We start from the raw sequence: 18,225 nt of genomic DNA, 5'->3' as shown, positions 1-18,225 counted from the left end.
ATGCCTGATGTAACCTCACACAGTGAGGAGGGCAGGGGAATTGCCACTCATCCAGAAGTGCCAGCTATTAGATGCCAACCATATAATGAATATCTGCGACTAACAGGCCGCGCCGAGCCATTACACAGAGATAACTATCATCCGCTTCTAATACTGGAGGGTGCAAAGAATATCTGATGAATGGGAGTACTGAATGTTACACCTTCACCCATCTGAAAATGACAAATAACTACATTTTTGGGGGAGTCAGGCTGCTTTCCTAAGCTTCACTTCCAAGAAAAAAATAAAAAATGAGAACATTACCGAAAAATCATATTAATGGCAAAAGAAAGCAACTAGATGTTCTGCACAAAACGCTGAGTTTGATCACCGCTAGGATTTTCAATTTCCTAATGGCTAGAGTATACATTGCATGTGCCAAGAATCCCCATAAATTATAGAGAAACTGGTACCGATTCCAAATGACCCAAACTGTTAAATAACGATTCTATTGACCATTTGGCTTTGAGCCGTATCTTGTGTTAAGAGGAGGAAGGAGCAGGAGTCAGACTTACTCCAGGCAGCGTTTCGGGGAGGACGCGCTCTGGTAGAACTCATCAGCGTCGTAGAATTCATCCTCACTGCTGGAGTAGGAGAAGTCGGGCACAGTATTGGGAGACAGATTGACATGGCTGGGGGACGTCAGACTACTGCTGGGAACAGACTGACCGCTTCCTAGGAGCATGAAAAGATTAGAATTGTAACCTCAGTGAAGTGGTAAAACTTCTAACAGAATTTTATACCGGCTTATGTTAATAACTTGTATATAAAATAGATTTTCAGATGTTTTCACAGGTCTATTATCAGCTAAAGGGTCATTCCCATCTTCTGTTTTTATGACACATTCACAGGACTGTCTGCTGATCCCCTTCATGGAGCATCAAAAGTAACTGGACTCATAGACATATTACTCCCAGCCGCATAGGAGCTGCAAACTCTCTGTATAGCTAGACTCCTCCAATCATGTATTTCTATCATACCCTGTGAATATGTCATAAATACATAAGTGTACAAACTTTCCAGACTACAATAATGGGGCTTATTTACTAAGGGTCCCGCAGATCGCACTTTCGTTGGGTTTTAGAAATTTTCAGGATTTGCACCGCTGTGACAGGTATTTAACTGGAAATTGTGTCGCAAGACAAGGCACTTACATGCACCAGGAAGAAGAAGGTGATCTCCGGCGGACCTGAGCGGGGAAGCGACACATGCAGGATATCGGGCGACCGATCTTAGTGAATTGCGGCAGATGTGCCCTTTAGGTGAAGTAAATGTGCCCCAATGTCTGCTGTGAAGCTAGTGAGACAACAGTCCCATACCGAGCATGTACTGTGCATGGGTCCTACTTTTATAAACTGGACATGTGCAGGATACATTGTGGGGAATGGACCTGTCCATCCTGCTGCGTCATAACCTCACACCCCAGGTGAGATCTGGAGGGATACATTGCGGCACAACCTGTAACACAATATGATCTCACACCTCACCTGTGCTGTTGGGTGTTGGAGTCTGATGACTGGCGAGGGGACCCACCACTGACCCGACAGCCAACGAGGAGGGCCGCTGTTCTCCTTTACCAAGTTGGGCAGTTTCTGGAATACAAAGATCAACCCATCACTGAACATTAAGACCGACCCAAGCAATTCAAAATCTTTCACAGAAGGACTTGTGCCTCGTATGCAAGAAGAAGGTAAGAGGAATGCAAGTCTACAATAAACCTAACAATATATCTTATGGTATAAAACGACAAAACTGCAATCCACAGGAGGGTACAGTCGGGAGTCATCTTCTTCATGGATGCATTAGTAGGAGGCATTTGTGATCTTCTCCTATTCACAGAGGGTATGTAGCACCCCTGAGCTTAGGTTATCAATAGGAGATTAACTGGGGAACCCAACATCCAACACCCTCAGAAACGGAGAATGTATCAGGGAGCAGACAGCGCTGTTCTCTGTGTAGTGACCAAACTGAGTCACTGCAACTTAGCAACTAGTGAAAGAAGGGGAGTGTAACGGTAGTAACCAGACCTGACCACTATACAGGGAACAGCGCTGTCTGCTTCCTGTTCCATTCTCTGTCCATCAGCTGCTGAGATCTGTAGTGGTGCTGGATGTCAGACTGGGAGCCTCCTAGGATTATCAGGACTGCGGACTACAAGTCCCAGCAAGCCGCACTGTGATGCAAACTTCTCCCTGTGCTCCATAGACTGCTACAGGTCCCATGACAAGCGGATACCGTAAGTCAGCATCACAGGACAGCTAAGGGAGGCCCCCATACTGCTGATCATTGGGGGTCACTGTGGATAGGACAGAAGTGTCTTATGGGTCAATAATATTAATAATGTTAACATGAAAATCCCTTTTACAGAGGTTCAGATTGTAGGATCTCTCATCAATCACTTCTAAATGTCCTATTAGTGTATTTGAGAACCGGATTGAACCAGAGAACACTGTTAATCAGCTCAATCACACTTGATTGTACCTGGCATGGGAACGGTTTGCGTTGGCATCGTGCGGATCACTGCAGGCTCCAATGGACTTGGCTGATATATGGAATCCACAGGATTTATGGTGCTCTGCAGAAAGACAGGAATACGGCAACTTAAGAGAACAAGCTTCAATATTAAGCAAATACGACCCAGCAAACTCCAGTCCTGAAGGATCTGGGGAGCAAATCTGTTCATAAACCATGAAATACAGACTGTGATCCGACCAATCGTAGCACAAATCCCCTGTACACAAAAAGATGGCCGTCACTATAACATACCTCTCCGGAGACACCCAACTTACTGCACTCCTTATCATATGAGTAATACAACAAGTTATTTTTTCATTAGGCAGATTCTTGGAAAAAAAATAAATTTAATATTTGCAGCCAAAACACAAGACACAACCCTCAAGGCTGATGCCATCACTGCAATAAATATTTCATGTGCAGAGAACAACAAAACAGACCAAAAGGGGAAAGAACTACAAATATGTTTAGAGTGAGAAATGGACATTGAAGCAACGGCCCCAACAGACACGAGGGAAGGGAGGGCGAGGGCCCCGACAGACACGAGGGAAGGGAGGGCCGAGGGCCCCGACAGACACGAGGGAAGGGAGGGCCGAGGGCCCCGACAGACACGAGGGAAGGGAGGGCCGAGGGCCCCGACAGACACGAGGGAAGGGAGGCCGAGGGCCCCGACAGACACGAGGGAAGGGAGGCCGAGGGCCCCGACAGACACGAGGGAAGGGAGGGCGAGGGCCCCAACAGACACGAGGGAAGGGAGGGCCGAGGGCCCCAACAGACACGAGGGAAGGGAGGCCGAGGGCCCCAACAGACACGAGGGAAGGGGGATGCAGCACAAAAAAATACAAAACAGTAATATACCCCTGTGTCAGAGTTAGTTGCACTGTACAGATGTTACAACATGCAGCATTATTTAGCATGAAATGAGGAGTAATGTAGATTTGGGTGATGGTGGAGGATTGTAGAGACACAGAGCAATGAATGCTAAGAGATTTACATGGAGAACACTTAATTGTTGGGGGTCCATCCTCCGAGACCCATTGTGATCAGGAAGACAGAGGAACGCAAGTCCCCCCCCCCTAACCTGCCCCAACGCCTGGGATAAAAATCCCATTTAAGTAAAAAAAAAATTTTAAAAATCCTTTTTTGTTAGTAAGCAGCACAACACTGTGGTCTGCAGCCCATCGCCACATCAAGTGATTGAAGCAGCAATACCAGACATGGTCCATTGATAAACATGGACAATCCCTTTAAGTGTTTAGCCATAATAATATAACAAGGTGGTGTATAAAATGCAATTACAGGCTTAAATAATACTTCAATAGAAACCATCCCCATACCTTACTTATGGCTAAGCACAATCCTAACCCCTAAAACATCTACTATTGTCACCCAAATTGTGACTTCCATTTTGCATTAAAAAAAACCATACTTGCCCCCCATGACTGGAAGCTGTATATGCAGGGCCATATAGGCCACACTGACCCGTGATAATGTATTCGCTCCAGCAGCCTCCATTACTCCGCCGCTGCTCGCTATTCTCCCCTCCCACACTTAGTGTAAGTGCAAGTGCTCCCAACATATAGCAGGAAGCACCTACTGCAGAATTAGGGGACACTCACGGTGTGCGACGGGTTGAAACCTCTGATGACAAATCTAAATAGATAAGTTCTAGAACATGATAATCAGTTTTGCAGTCAATAGCGCAGACGCCTCCCTACATCAGCGCGGACATTTCCGGTTTCATTTTTCCGTCAAAGGAGCAATCAAACTAAAATGATGTAGCGCTGGATCAATGACACCCAAAGGACCTTAACCCCTTAATATGGGGCAGATCTGCCGAATCATTAGGACAGGATGAATAAGATTTACTTTCTGGCAAATGTGAAACTATGTGAGCGCACTCCAGCGCAAACATCAACTCGATCTTAGTAAGAAAACATCAACACAAATCCAGAAACTATTTGTCCGAGCTCAGTACATAACGTTACCATGTAACACTCTGGTTATAGTGAAATCTCCCTATAGAAGAATATAAAATATGTGCACCTGAGGGCTCCTTACTCATGAATACACATCAAAGTGTTAAATATATGACTATAATTATTAACAATTGCTGGACGGTGTGAATCACTACCCTGTGTAGTGCAATAATGAGGATATATCTGCATCAGGATTGTTCCTCTCATACAACACATACACATATCCCTCAATTCCCTCTGCTAGTCTATACGGAAATGGACAAAAATTAAAAACACGGAAAAATTACAGATTTCTGCAAAATCACATTTTCACTACAGAAAGGGGCAGGCGCCGGAGCCCCTTAGTAGGCGGGCCGACGCCGCAGTCAATACTTAGGTATAGGGCGCCATTGGGGAATATATTACAACGCCAGTACAGGCAGTCCCCGGGTTACGTACAAGATAGGTTCTGTAGGTTTGTTCTTAAGTTGAATTTGTATGTAAGTCGGAATTGTATATTTTATCACTGTAGCTCCAGACAAATTTTTTATTTTTTGCCCAAGTGACAACTGGAGTTAAAAAAATTTTTTTAATGTAATTGGACCAAGGATTATCAATAAAGCTTCATTACAGACACCTTACAGGTGATCATTGCAGTCTGGGACTATAGTAAAGCCTCCAGAGAGCTTCACCAGAGGTCACAGTGGGCAGAGGGGTCCGTCTGTAACTATGAGTCGTCTGTAAGTCGGGTGTTCTTAAGTAGGGGACCGCCTGTATTAATATATTCCCTCCAATAAGTCTATGAACACACAAATAGATGGCGAGTCCGCCAGCTCCCAATTCATCCATATGGAAATGAGTTTCTCGATGCGCCGGCGGGGGAAGATTGTGGTCCTGTTGGAGATTTCGTTTTTGTCCTACGCTGCTCACACCACCCAGCACTAGTAGCAGGGTCCGGCAATTCTCCGCATTGGCTATTCAGACACCAATCCGGCAATATGTCGGGGTCACGCTGGCCAAACCCAGACAGAGACTACGGGGTCCGCTCATCTCTAGATGTGACGGAACGTTAGATTAGGGTCATCCTCATATAAAGACTATGGTAGCACCGCTTACTAATGTGTAAAGGCACAACCAAATCTCCTCTACTCGAAATAACAACAGAACATGTGAGGTTTCATTCTACTTCTAACATCTTTTACAACACACATGAATGCTTGGCTGGGCTGAGCATGCATGTTTATGCAGAAGTCTGGAAAGAAAAAACGCTTGGCCAAATGAACATTGCGCCAAAAGTTAAGGTCCAGTTTACATGTACACTCCATGTAACTAGTGCCGGATAGATCACATCACTGACATTATGGCTCCAAACTGGCTATAATGGGTTCAACTGGTTTGTCATCATTGGGCACATTATACTTTTTGGACAGAACCTGTAATGTGAATACATCCCTATCACGTATCATTAAGTTAGTGGTTAGAGGATCAAATGAAAAATCGGATAGATGAAATAACAAATGCGCTTCGGCCCAGTATTGGGTTCGGGCCATAGAGGATCATTGACTGTAGTGTTCCCACCACCAAGTGATAATTGACCGCATCCCCTGAAACAGTTAGTGTTAATGTGGGAGAGATGATTATTCTAAGAAGCGGGTGAGGTGGAAGGATCTAGAAGGATGGTGAAGAAGACCAGGTCTCCCTGAGATCGGGTGAGATGTTCTGCAGAAATAATAATAAAAAAGGAAGGAAACCATTAGGGGTAAACTTACTATAAGTCCATCTGCGTGCTTGTCCTCGTTAGTTTGGTCCTTAAGAAAAGAAACGTCAACAGTGTGAACATGCAGCAAGGGATAAGGCCACAAATAACAGCTCCTGCAGCCTGCACTACATCATCCACAAGACCACCAGGGCCAATGTCTGCTGGAAAGTGGTGGGCATCTCACATACTGGTAAAAAGCCCCCCCCCCCCCAATATCTTATTAAATAATGGCTTTGGGCTACAATATATCCAGTACTTGAAGGGGTTATTCCAAGAAATCTGCTATGAACAGGATGGTGGGAGCCAATTGGTGAGGACCCCCGCTTATCCTGAGAACAGGACCCCCAGCAATCTGGGGAGAACAACAGTCCAGCTCTCACTAATTCACGTTGCGGTGGTCAACCATATGTCCTGCTGATCCATTCAATTGTATGCGAGTGCTGGAGATACCGAGCGCTGTGCTCAGCAATTTCCAACACTCTCATAATATTAAACGGAGCAGCAGGGCACCTTATCTACCTTCTAAAAACCGCATTGATGAGAACGAGACCCGCGTTCTCTGGATTGCTGGGGGTCCCATTCTCATGTTGAGCTCGTCATTTTCTAACCTGTAGAAAGGAGATAACTTCTTGCAAGTTTGGTACAACCCCTTTAAGAGGCGGCAGTGCTGATGTAAATGGGGTCGGGTATGTTGTGATCCTGCTATGACGGGAATTGTAAACGTTCATTCCTTATACTAACAAAATGGTGATTTGGGAGTACCCCTTTAACTACAGCCCAGACTAACGTGGACTAGTATATGGACAAAATTAAAAAAATAATAAACTAAATTGTAAAAAGCTAATGTAATTATACAGAAGAGTCCTTCTCCTCTCCTCCTAATATATTGTAATATATGGAGTGACCGTGGAGATCTGGCGAGTGGTTTGTGATGGCCGTGCAATGCAAGGGCTGGTTAAGGAGAGTGTGCATGTGTATAGGGGTTGTATGTAATAGCCGTCAGGCGAACAGCTATACACCGTGTAGGGTGTATAGCTGGAATCTACCATTTGTTTTTATGTATTGTGAAGCAAACATACCTAGAGAATGCTGTAGCTACACTGATGCAGAAACATATCTTGTTTAATCCCTGACCTGTGTGGTTTTTCCTCAAAACACAATTCTAAAATTATGATAATGAGGCTCTGTTGCTCCTGTGGCTGCCCAGAGCTTCTCCTCTTTTCCCAATTATGCACTGCTCCAGAGAACGCTGTATTCACTGTGTTGCCCCTGACAGGCAGAAGTAATCAATCGCTGGCTGCACCATCCCCCAGCTGCTGTGTATGTGTCATCCAGCTCAGGTTGATTAGTCCTGTCTAGACAGTTCAGGAAGCTCTGTGTAATGTGTTTATCAACGGCAGCCAACATACAACCCAGCTTTCCCAGGGTTCTGAATTTTATAATTGTTTTTTTTTTTTTTAACAAAACCACTCAGATCAGGGATTAAACAAGATAGGTTTCTGCATCAGTGGAGCTACATCAAGGCATGTTTGGTTCACAATAGATAAAAACAAAATGTTAGATTTCCTTTAATAGAACCTGGGATATGTCAGAGACCAGCGATCACTACAGAATCAAATGCCACACATCTCGGCTTCCATTACACCTTTATACATTTGCATAAAGAACAGCAAGGTTCTGATTTCTACCTGCAAATTCTGCCTTTGTTCTCATGGGAGATGTAACCACAGCTGCTTACTCCCCACTCTATATTATAAGACACATGCACGCCTCATGTGGCCAGGTTTGCATGTGTAAAAGGGACTTTGGAGGAATAGCTGTAAGCAGTACAGGGGAACCACTAACATTAGCCTCTACAGGACCCGTCTGATGAATAAATCAGGAAATACATTAAAATAAATTAACCACTAATTTACTGCCTCCTTTTTATTAACTGTGCAGCATACAAGGATTAAAAATATATACAAATAACTGTACTATAAATTGGGTCACAATTTAGTGGTCTAAAAGGCTCCCTCTCAAAAAAAAAAAAAAAAAAAAAGGCTCCCTCTCAAAAAAAAAAGGCGGCTCCCTCTCAAAAAAAAAAGGCGGCTCCCTCTCAAAAAAAAAAGGCGGCTCCCTCTCAAAAAAAAAAGGTGGCTCCCTCTCAAAAAAAAAAGGTGGCTCCCTCTCAAAAAAAAGGCGGCTCCCTCTCAAAAAAAAAAGGCTCCCTCTCAAAAAAAAAAGGCTCCCTCTCAAAAAAAAAAGGTGGCTCCCTCTCAAAAAAAAAAAAAGGCTCCCTCTCAAAAAAAAAGGCTCCCTCTCAAAAAAAAAAGGTGGCTCCCTCTCAAAAAAAAAAAAAGGCTCCCTCTCAAAAAAAAAGGCTCCCTCTCAAAAAAAAAAGGCGGCTCCCTCTCAAAAAAAAAAGGCTCCCTCTCAAAAAAAAAAGGTGGCTCCCTCTCAAAAAAAAGGCGGCTCCCTCTCAAAAAAAAAAGGCTCCCTCTCAAAAAAAAAAGGCTCCCTCTCAAAAAAAAAAAAAGGCTCCCTCTCAAAAAAAAAAAAAAGGCTCCCTCTCAAAAAAAAAGGCGGCTCCCTCTCAAAAAAAAAGGCGGCTCCCTCTCAAAAAAAAAAAAAAAGGCTCCCTCTCAAAAAAAAAGGCTCCCTCTCAAAAAAAAAAAAAAGGCTCCCTCTCAAAAAAAAAAAAAAAGGCTCCCTCTCAAAAAAAAAAAAAAAGGCTCCCTCTCAAAAAAAAAAGGCGGCTCCCTCTCAAAAAAAAAAAAGGCGGCTCCCTCTCAAAAAAAAAAAAGGCTCCCTCTCAAAAAAAAAAAAGGCTCCCTCTCAAAAAATTTTTTCCATCACCAGCTATGTACAAAAAGTAATAAAAACACAAACCTCTTGAAGGTGATATAAAACAGATGGGGAAGGTAACACTGACTATTATATGGGGTGCAGGGCATGCAGGGACAGGGAGCAGGGAGATGGACGCGGATGTGGAAGGAGATGAGGGGTCACAGCTACGTAACCAGCGCGCCCAGGTCCCCCCTGTGAGTAACCCATGTTATGAGCAGAGATCATCACAGAGGGATCAAGCAGCAGGTACTTTCCAGCCTCAGCATGAAGCCGCTATATCCACATTACAGATAAATAATACCGTAGTAATGAGAAGGTGGAAGGCGACAACGCTGCTACTTAGACGCTGTTTGTTGTCCATGGCCTCCTACCTTCTAAAATAAACGTTTAAAATTATGCTAATGAACCTGAAGGGCACTGGTGGGTGTTACCAGCGCAGCTCCGTTTTGCAGCTTCACAGGCTGTTACAATGAGCAAAACATATCTCCCATCTCTGGAGGGGGAGACCTATGAAGCTACAGCACTGGGGGGGACTCTGGAAACAACCCCTTCAGGTTCATTAGCATAATTATAAAAGTTGATTTTAACTGAAAGGAGGTCATGGACAACAGATATAGGAAGATTACCAGTGTCACAGTGCCTGGGTCAAGGAGGTCCCCAGGTAGATTTTCTTTAGATGGCACTTTCCCTTTAAAGGACATCTACCACCAGGATGAAAAAGACTGTATGCAAATGAGCCTTAGGGGCTCCAGGCTATGTTAACACCTATGGAGCCTGGAGCCCCTCAGGCTAATTTGCATACAGTCCTTCATCCTGGTGGTAGATGCCATTTAAATATAATATGTTATGTTTCTTCCCTTGGTGTAATGGTTGAGAGATTAGTTTTCTCGGTTACTTATACACCAGCTAATCCTCCGCTGGAAACTCCACCACTCACCAGGATTGGGCCCAGAACCGGAATTCAACCAAGTTAAAAGAAGTTTGGATAGGACTACAGGGGTTGTCCCATTTAGGTCATTCATTTTCCACCCATAGGATAAATGAATACATTTCATGATACAGAATTGTAGACATGATGTTAAAAGATGGAAATTCCCAATTAAAAGTGGTGGTCCGGGTCTTCGAGAAGCTAAAAGTTTATGTAAACAGCCAAAGTCTGGGTACTCACCTGTGCATTTCCTATGCAACTGTTGCTGCCTATCAGTGGTCACAGTAGCCACGTGCCCTTTTAGATCAGTGACTGCCAGACATTCAGTGACAAATAACACTTTTTTTTCTTTAATTTTTTTTTGGGGGGGGGGGGTTTAGCTTTTTTTCAATAGACAACCCCATTTCTCATCATGCGAGTTGTATTTTACCAACGGATCAATGAACATCAAAGAACGCTCAAACGATGACTCATACAGACAAGAAAGAAAAAAAACAGCTCTAAAAGACGTCACAAGTCGAAGAAAAATTGACAAATTTGTAGAAAAAACAGTAAAGAGAGAGCGGCGCGGGAGCACTTACCTTTGCAATCTGCAGTAACACGATGCAGTGTTTAATGGATTCTACCATGCTCTGAAAAACAAAGAGACGCTTCCGTTAGAGTCGTGGTACAGGATGAGCGCTCGCCCGCCAGTGATACATATCCGGGATTGATCCATGACCCCTGCACCGGCAGGATTTTATAGACTGACCACAGTGTAGAGGACAGGTCTCCATGCGTCATAGTAATATCGGATGAAAGGAGTCGCTTATTCCATGTCTAACAGCAGTGCCATACTGTAAGCATGATCACAGAAGAAGGGGCTCCTTACATCACATGATGCAAGGAGTCCCATTCCATGTACTGTGGGTCAATTCGTAAACACCTGCCTGCGCCCGGTCCAGGATTCAGGGAGCGGCCAGGGCTTTAGTTGTACTACACTAGGTTTACAAGTCAAGGAGAGGAGTTAGAAAGCGAAAATGTGCAGTAAAAGGCAATAAATCAGCAGCAATCTCAGGCTATAAACATGACTCCTGACAACATAGATAATAGCAACGCCGTGTCTGTATAACATCCCCTGCTCATCAGCTTCTGATGTGATCCTTACCCATAATGCAACCCATTCCACCGCAGCAATGACCTCATCAGTACTCGCCTCGTTACCCCAAGGATCCAGTCCCAATCTCTCATTCAGCGTGCCGACCAGTAATATGTCATGGGATTGGCTGCAACGGTCACATGTCATGTAACTGCCATCATGGCACCCATCACAAGTGCCAGTATGAGCGAGTGACCACCTATTTATCATCTATGGGACCGATGCAGAGCCAAACACAATATGGCAGCGTAAACGCTATGGAGCCATAGACGGTAGGTTGTCTTCTCCTTACTAGATTGTGTGTGGTCATAGGCTGCGCTCTCCCATTTCGTAATAGAAAGCCATTAGAACAAGGCAACATTCCCACAAGGGAAGAATAAGACCTGCGTCTAGCGTTTCAAAATCGATTTTGACTTCAAAATTCATCATGATAAACCAGGGACACTTAATCATAGGTCCAGGCCCTATAGCAGTGTTGGCAAACCTATGGCCCCGGTGCCAGAGGTGGCACTCCGAGCCCTTTCTGTGGGCACTCAGGCCATAGCCCCAGGACAGAGTTCACCAAACAGGACCAAATCCACCAAATCTTCCCGCATTCCCAAGCAAGCTAAGAGAGGTTTCTCTCAGCGCTATTTTACAGCGACACTTCATTGACTGTTTGGAAACTGCGGGAAAAGTGAGAATGTGTGGAGAGGGCTGCATTATCTTTGGAGGTCCTCCTGCTGGACCCACCATTCTTACTGTACAAAGAGACCCTGGATAGAAGCTACAATGATGGATTTGCCCTTCTTCTTTCAACTGTACTGGTGGCCTCAGGTGGCTGATACGATTGAAAGACGTGGAAGAACAGGTAGAAAAAAGATACTGCTTAAGATGCCATGTTGGCTCTTCACGGTAAAGAAGTGGATTTTGGTTGTAGTTTGGGCACTGGTTCTCTAAAAGGTTCGCCATCACTGCCCTATAAGATTCCAGTGCCCCTTTGTGCTGCAGCTTCACGGGCTCTTACACTGTGCATGAGCACTTCCTCCCTCCCACTGTGTGAAATTACTGCAGGCAGATGGAGATGGTGTAATAGCCTGTAAAACTACAGCACTGAAGGGCTCCAGTAATGCCCCCTCAGCCCCCAAAGAACCATTCTCGCTCATTAGAATAATTTTAAAAGTTGATTGTAAAAGGAAGGATGCCATGGATAACAAGTATAAGAAGATTAATCCAGTTACGGTACCCAATTCTAAGTAAGTGCCCCTGGTTTATCATGCTTGGTTTTGGGTAGATTTCCTTTTTCTGCAGATATCTCTGGTTCTTTAGCTCACAGCCTGATTAAGTCCAAAAGATGAGATTCTTATCTGTACAACAATACCAGAACTGTTATTCTAAATGCTATAGAGCCCAAGATAGGGGCATCTGATGCTTCTTTTCCAGACTGTAAAAGTGACTCGTCTCAGACAAAGTGAAACTCTTCTAAGCTCATTTGCATATTAAACTTTACAGACAAAATGACAAGAGAGAAAAAATGTGCATCTAAAGAGGCTGTTACTGCTCAGTCGGACCGTAATTCTGCAACATGAACGAAGTGCACCAAAAAGAAATGAGCCCACTTTCCGAGCAGCAGGGGGCGCCAGATTCATGAATAACAGGTGGCAAAATTGCTGAATATGCCGCACTCTGCAAACTTAACAAACTGCACATAGTACAGACCAATAAATCTGACCTTCCATCTCTCTCTCTCTGGCCATAGAATATACCTTCAGTAGCTATGGCCGTGTTCGCACACTCAGTTTTTCAGACGCAGTTTAAGCCAAAAGCAGGTGTGGATCATAATAGGTGGGAACATATAATTGGGAGATGCTGCTCCTCTTCTTTTTTCACTCCACTCCTAGTTTGGCCTGAATCAGATGCAGTTTTTGATGTCCAAACCAGGAGTAGAGTTATAAGAAAGGAGGAGGAACGGCTTCGGCTTAAAAAACTGCATCCGAAAAACTGAACGTGTGAACACGCCCTAATGCATTAACAAAAACACCTGCCCAAACCAAGCAAAGGGCTAATGAGAAGAAGAGGATGAGAGCGACTTACACATGTGGTATCCTTGAGATTTTCAATTTTCTGTGGAGAGAAATATATGTACAGTCAGATTATTCACAAACAAGGTCTGAAGTGTGTGCAGGCGGCTGCGACGCTCTGCAGAGCTGGATACAACAGGTTATTGAATATAAATTAATAATGGCGTCTCCTGATGCAAGAGCCAGGACCTAATTGATACATAACTAGTCCCCGAGGAGGATCCTACATGCAGAGAACAGCTGCAGATCATTTACCAGCAGATTCCCCTCGGATGAGCCGCACTCCTCCTCCTCCCAGCGATATACACAACACCGCCGCTATATATACCCAGTGTAGCTATATGGCTGAGACACGCTGCACAGGACCCGTGTCCCCAAGTAACAGGTCACCTCCATGAGCAGACGCTGTAGGTTGTGGGAGAAAAGCCATTCCTTACCCCATCTACAAATGATGGCACATACCACCATCAAAAAGATGGAGAAGCCCTTTAAAAAGGCGGTCATCAGGTTTTACCCCACTAAACTAGCAGCCCCCTCAAAGCCGTGGATGAAATGCCCTTTCTAGAATTCCTTTTCTTAGGTGAAATCTCACTCATTTACCTATAAAAAATAATAGGTCTCCTCCGAAATCTTATGAAAAGGAGCAGAGTCGAGTCATATTTTACCCAAGACGAGTCAAATTTAGAAACATGCTTTTGGTGTCATATTACAGATCAGAATCTCAACTTTCAGTGCGAACCAAGCTGGTGGTTCTGTGAGTTACAGAACTTTAGATACAGACCGTTAAAGAAATGGGAGGATACTGGATCTTTATCTTCTTATATTTCCAACTATTTCTTTTTTACTCCCTGTATCTCCATTTCTGTAGATCACAGAACCACAAGTCTGATGTGATATGAAATAATAGGACACAGGAATCCTGTCTCTAGGTGCTACAGAACTGCAGATAAAAGTAACGCTCCACCTGCAGCCTCGAAACTTGACAAACATGACACTCCTCTGCTCATTGTCACATGACTTTGGAGGAGTTTCTTTTTATTTTCTTTTATTTTAAAGGTAAATGGATGAGATTTCACATAATAAAGGGAATTCTAGAAAGGACACGGGGAGAGAGCGGGGAGAGAGGCAAGTACACGTTCTTCTTTTATTTTTAAGGACTCCCCCAGCCATAAACAATAAAGAAAAGCTATTCCCAGACAACCCCTCTGAGGGTGTTTGAGGAGGCTCACGGGCTGAGCCCTCTTCAAACATACTAAATGTTTGCTGTGTTATGCAGCAAACACCCACCGGTAAAAATCAGCAACGATCGTGGGTGTTAACACTTTAAATGCCACTGGAAAAGGGTAGAATGGTCTTTCCCTGTGACATCATCAGGGAGTGAGGACCCCGGCGGGAAGGGGTTAAAGTAAATGCAGTAAGTACATTGGGGGAAAAAAAAGATCAATTACTAAAAACCAGGACTGACCTTCCTCTGTTCATCATCTTTGCAGTTTTGGATTTTGTCATCAAATACCTGAAAGCATAAAAACAAACCACAACTGATTGACAGAACTTGTATGGCAAAAACCTAGATGGACACATAGAAAACACAAGAGGGACGTGATAGGGTTAACATTCCGGCGGAGGTTTCCATTCCTGTCGTCTAGCGTCACCCTATGAATACACGGAGCTGCCGGCTGATAAATGATTATTTAGCGCAACAACGGGAGAAAGATCATTGACATTCAGGAGCTATCCGCCGCCATGTCACCTCCCCGCTGCTCCATTACCAGCGCTATACACCCCGCGCCTGTAACCACACCAGAGAATGACACTAGTACAAGCACAGGGACGCCCAATTAAAGGGGTCCTGTACCATATAATGTAAAGGGGTCCTGTACCATATAATGTAAAGGGGTCCTGTACCATATAATGTAAAGGGGTCCTGTACCATATAATGTAAAGGGGTCCTGTACCATATAATGTAAAGGGGTCCTGTACCATATAATGTAAAGGGGTCCTGTACCATATAATGTAAAGGGGTCCTGTACCATATAATGTAAAGGGGTCCTGTACCATATAATGTAAAGGGGTCCTGTACCATATAATGGGGGAGCACGTTATCCTCCAAGAAGAGCGACACACAGAATTAGTAATCACCGGGTGTATCGTAAGAGACGCTCACGCCACATATTCACTTAGATCCGAATAAAATCAGGCCTTTTTACGTAGTCACTAGTGAAACTAATTTCGGATCATCTATAAGATATTAAAAATAAAATAATGCGACTTAGTTTTAAGTGAGCGAAACTGCACTTTCTGATGGAACTTTCAGCTTAAGATACAAATTTGCAGATCCCTAATTTGCAACATTTTCAGTTCTTGGAAAGCAGGAAAGTTCCTTGTAAGTTGTGAAATTCTGTGATTTTATCCTCCTGCAATGTATCCAAGGCTTCCCCCGTGCACTTACCTTGCTCTGGTCTCGCAGCCCCCTATTCCTTGATTAGATCTATAGCTAGGGTCAGGGGTCACGTAAACCCATCCCTAATAAGACGAGGTGTCCCGTCAGAGAGTTATGGGCTGTAGCTTCTGCTCATACACCTGGAATGTGACCTTGTGATATAAACCTGTTACACGCGGACAAATTCAAGGTCCAGGACGCAGCGCAGTCATATACGAAACTGAATGTGTCCCTCACGTGCTCATAACACACCTCTGAAAACACGACCGCCTCTACCAAGCGGACGTCACTGAATAACCTGGAGGTCTATGGAGAGGTCAGCGCGGGGTGAAAGATCTAAATGTGCAGCTCATGGATGGGGTAAAGCAACGTCTAAACCTATTAGACGAAGAGAGGAGAAGGCTGTCCACATGGCAAACAGAGGGCCCTCAGAGCATGCTGGGAACTGTAGTTTAGAGGGGCTGGCCACATATACATAACTTTACTAGGGTAAGTATAAGACAATAAACAGTCACCCAAATTCTAATAACTCTTAGGGTGAAGACACGTGGCGTTTTTGGGCCGTTTTTAGTTAGTGCGTTTTCAGATTGTTTTTAATTGCGCAGAATTCGAAAAACTGACAAAAACGCATGCGTTTTTAACGCACTAACTAAAAACGGCCCAAAAACTACCTAAAAACGCCACGTGTGTCTTCACCCTTAAGGTTTGGTGTTCGCGACAAATTTCCATTTTCAGCAAGTGCTGTGGGCGTGGCTCGCTAATCTAGCCAATCAGCTACCTGTGACCAATGTAACCTGGCTTTCTGCTTTACTATCCACTCAACCGACATCTTCACACGGAAGCATATTCTCAGCCCGACACATGTGCGTAAACCAATTTTCCAATTTTAGTAAAATCCCCTTGGTTTTTGTTTAAAAAACACACCCTCTTCTCATGAACGTCATTGCTACAGCTCCAGAGGAGTCCCCAGTCCCCGATCCACTCACTGACATAACCACCGATAGCAGGGATGCACAAGGGGGACATTCACCAGAGTCCAAAAACCCCTTTAATGTTAAGCATCATTCAGGAAACAGGAGGAAAGGTTAAGCTCAGCCAATAAACAGGACGCACAGCACTTGGCCGCGCCATCGTAGCCTTCACCCTATTGAACTGAATGAGCTGCAATACCACACAAAAAAAAAATCTGCTATATTTTTAAAATCCTGCACAACTCTTTTAAAGGGGTTGTCCTGAGGTTGAAAAACCATGGCTGCTCTCTCCCAAATACAGCTCTACACCCGATCGTGACTAGTGTGTGGTATATGATACTATGATAGCAGTTAAACTTCATTCACCTCTATACAGCGGAGTTGTAATAAAGCAAACCTTGGTCACGTGTGGAGACGTTTTTGGAAGAAAGCAGCCATGGTTTTTCAACCTCTGGACAACCCCTTTAAGATGTGATGACAGTGTACTCACACAGCGATAAAATATTGAAGTGACCTCATGTGTAACATGTAACCTCACCTTTATCTGATCGATCAAGATCTGAAGATAAGCGTCCGATTCGGCGAGCTTCTTATCAAAGTCCTGGACGCTCGGAACGAATCCCGAATCCACACCCTGAGAATAAAAAGAAGACATAATGTTAGACGAGCGCTGCCTGGAAATCAAGAGAGTCACAGCTCGGGTCTAATTACTGACGCCCAGGAGCGTTACTGACACGTAAGACCACAGCTCGCTCTAACGATGCCCGACCAGGAAACAGAGACGAGATAGTAAACCATGTGAACCGCAACGCTCTCAACAAGCGAAACAAGTCATCCAACGGCGAGCTCTGAGTCTGAGGTGTACGGACACAGGATACTGCAAACAGATCAATGCCAGGGAGAGGAAAGAACAGATTCACTGGGAGCAGAGAGGCCCGGAGTGTACACAAGGCTTAGACAGGGTGTAACCACAAGTCTAATATGTAGACACCGGGCACAGCCCTTTCCAAGCTGCAAACACAATAGAAGGGCTGAAATCATTGCAACGGGAGATAAGCGGCACCCGCAACCATGTGCAACCCAGAGACACAGACAAAACCGATGCAAATACTGCCAGAGTGTAAATGGTTAAGAGGGATGTCAGACTATAATTGTATAATAGAGTATCTTGCCCTTCTAAGAAGCTCCAGTTATCACCATCCTCATCTGTAGCGACTTCATGTCTTCTCCTAAAGGGCAGAGCGGCTGTGCCTGCCACGTATCCCACATAGGGAGGGGGCGCCGCTCCAGACGCCTGCTCTGCCAGGACCCGGAAAGAAAGCCCCAAATCCTCCAATTACACGGCTACAGACTACACCCATGTGCGCTACTAAGCACCTCTACAGATACACACACAGGCGCTGCAGCACTGTACATACAGGACAGAGGCAGCATAAGGAGCCACGGATCCACCAGCACAGAGGGAGTCACGTCATGTGATACACAGGCCGTCCAGCCTACAGGCGCTACACCTACATACCTGTCATGTAGTACATTGTATTACATCACGTATCGTCTATAGAGCTGCATACATGCAAAAAGTACAGGTG

At 44.6% G+C, this 18,225-nt stretch overlaps 1 protein-coding gene across 11 annotated transcripts in view; it reads right to left on the bottom strand.

The window, feature by feature from the left end:
• Positions 1-18,225, bottom strand: part of OSBPL9 (oxysterol binding protein like 9) — a 63,110-nt gene that overhangs the window by 12,411 nt on the left and 32,474 nt on the right. For 4 of the 11 annotated variants that reach the window (XM_072127765.1, XM_072127758.1, XM_072127764.1 and 1 more), the window contains 8 exons: positions 17,175-17,270; positions 14,691-14,738; positions 13,239-13,268; positions 10,609-10,659; positions 6,281-6,319; positions 2,521-2,614; positions 1,527-1,631; positions 555-714 (listed from right to left, as the gene is read on the bottom strand). In XM_072127765.1, coding sequence (XP_071983866.1) covers positions 555-714; positions 1,527-1,631; positions 2,521-2,614; positions 6,281-6,319; positions 10,609-10,659; positions 13,239-13,268; positions 14,691-14,738; positions 17,175-17,270 — 623 coding nt within the window. Of the gene's footprint in view, positions 1-554; positions 715-1,526; positions 1,632-2,520; positions 2,615-6,280; positions 6,320-10,608; positions 10,660-11,174; positions 11,267-13,238; positions 13,269-14,690; positions 14,739-17,174; positions 17,271-17,370; positions 17,512-17,808; positions 17,927-18,225 lie in introns of those variants that run through there. The other 7 variants (XM_072127763.1, XM_072127766.1, XM_072127756.1 and 4 more) reach the window with 7 other exon arrangements.

Source organism: Engystomops pustulosus, chromosome 10, assembly GCF_040894005.1.
Source record: "Engystomops pustulosus chromosome 10, aEngPut4.maternal, whole genome shotgun sequence".
Taxonomy (NCBI): domain Eukaryota; kingdom Metazoa; phylum Chordata; class Amphibia; order Anura; family Leptodactylidae; genus Engystomops; species Engystomops pustulosus.
The sequence above is the reverse complement of the archived record's forward strand: the minus strand, read 5'-3'. Positions and strand labels throughout refer to the sequence as shown.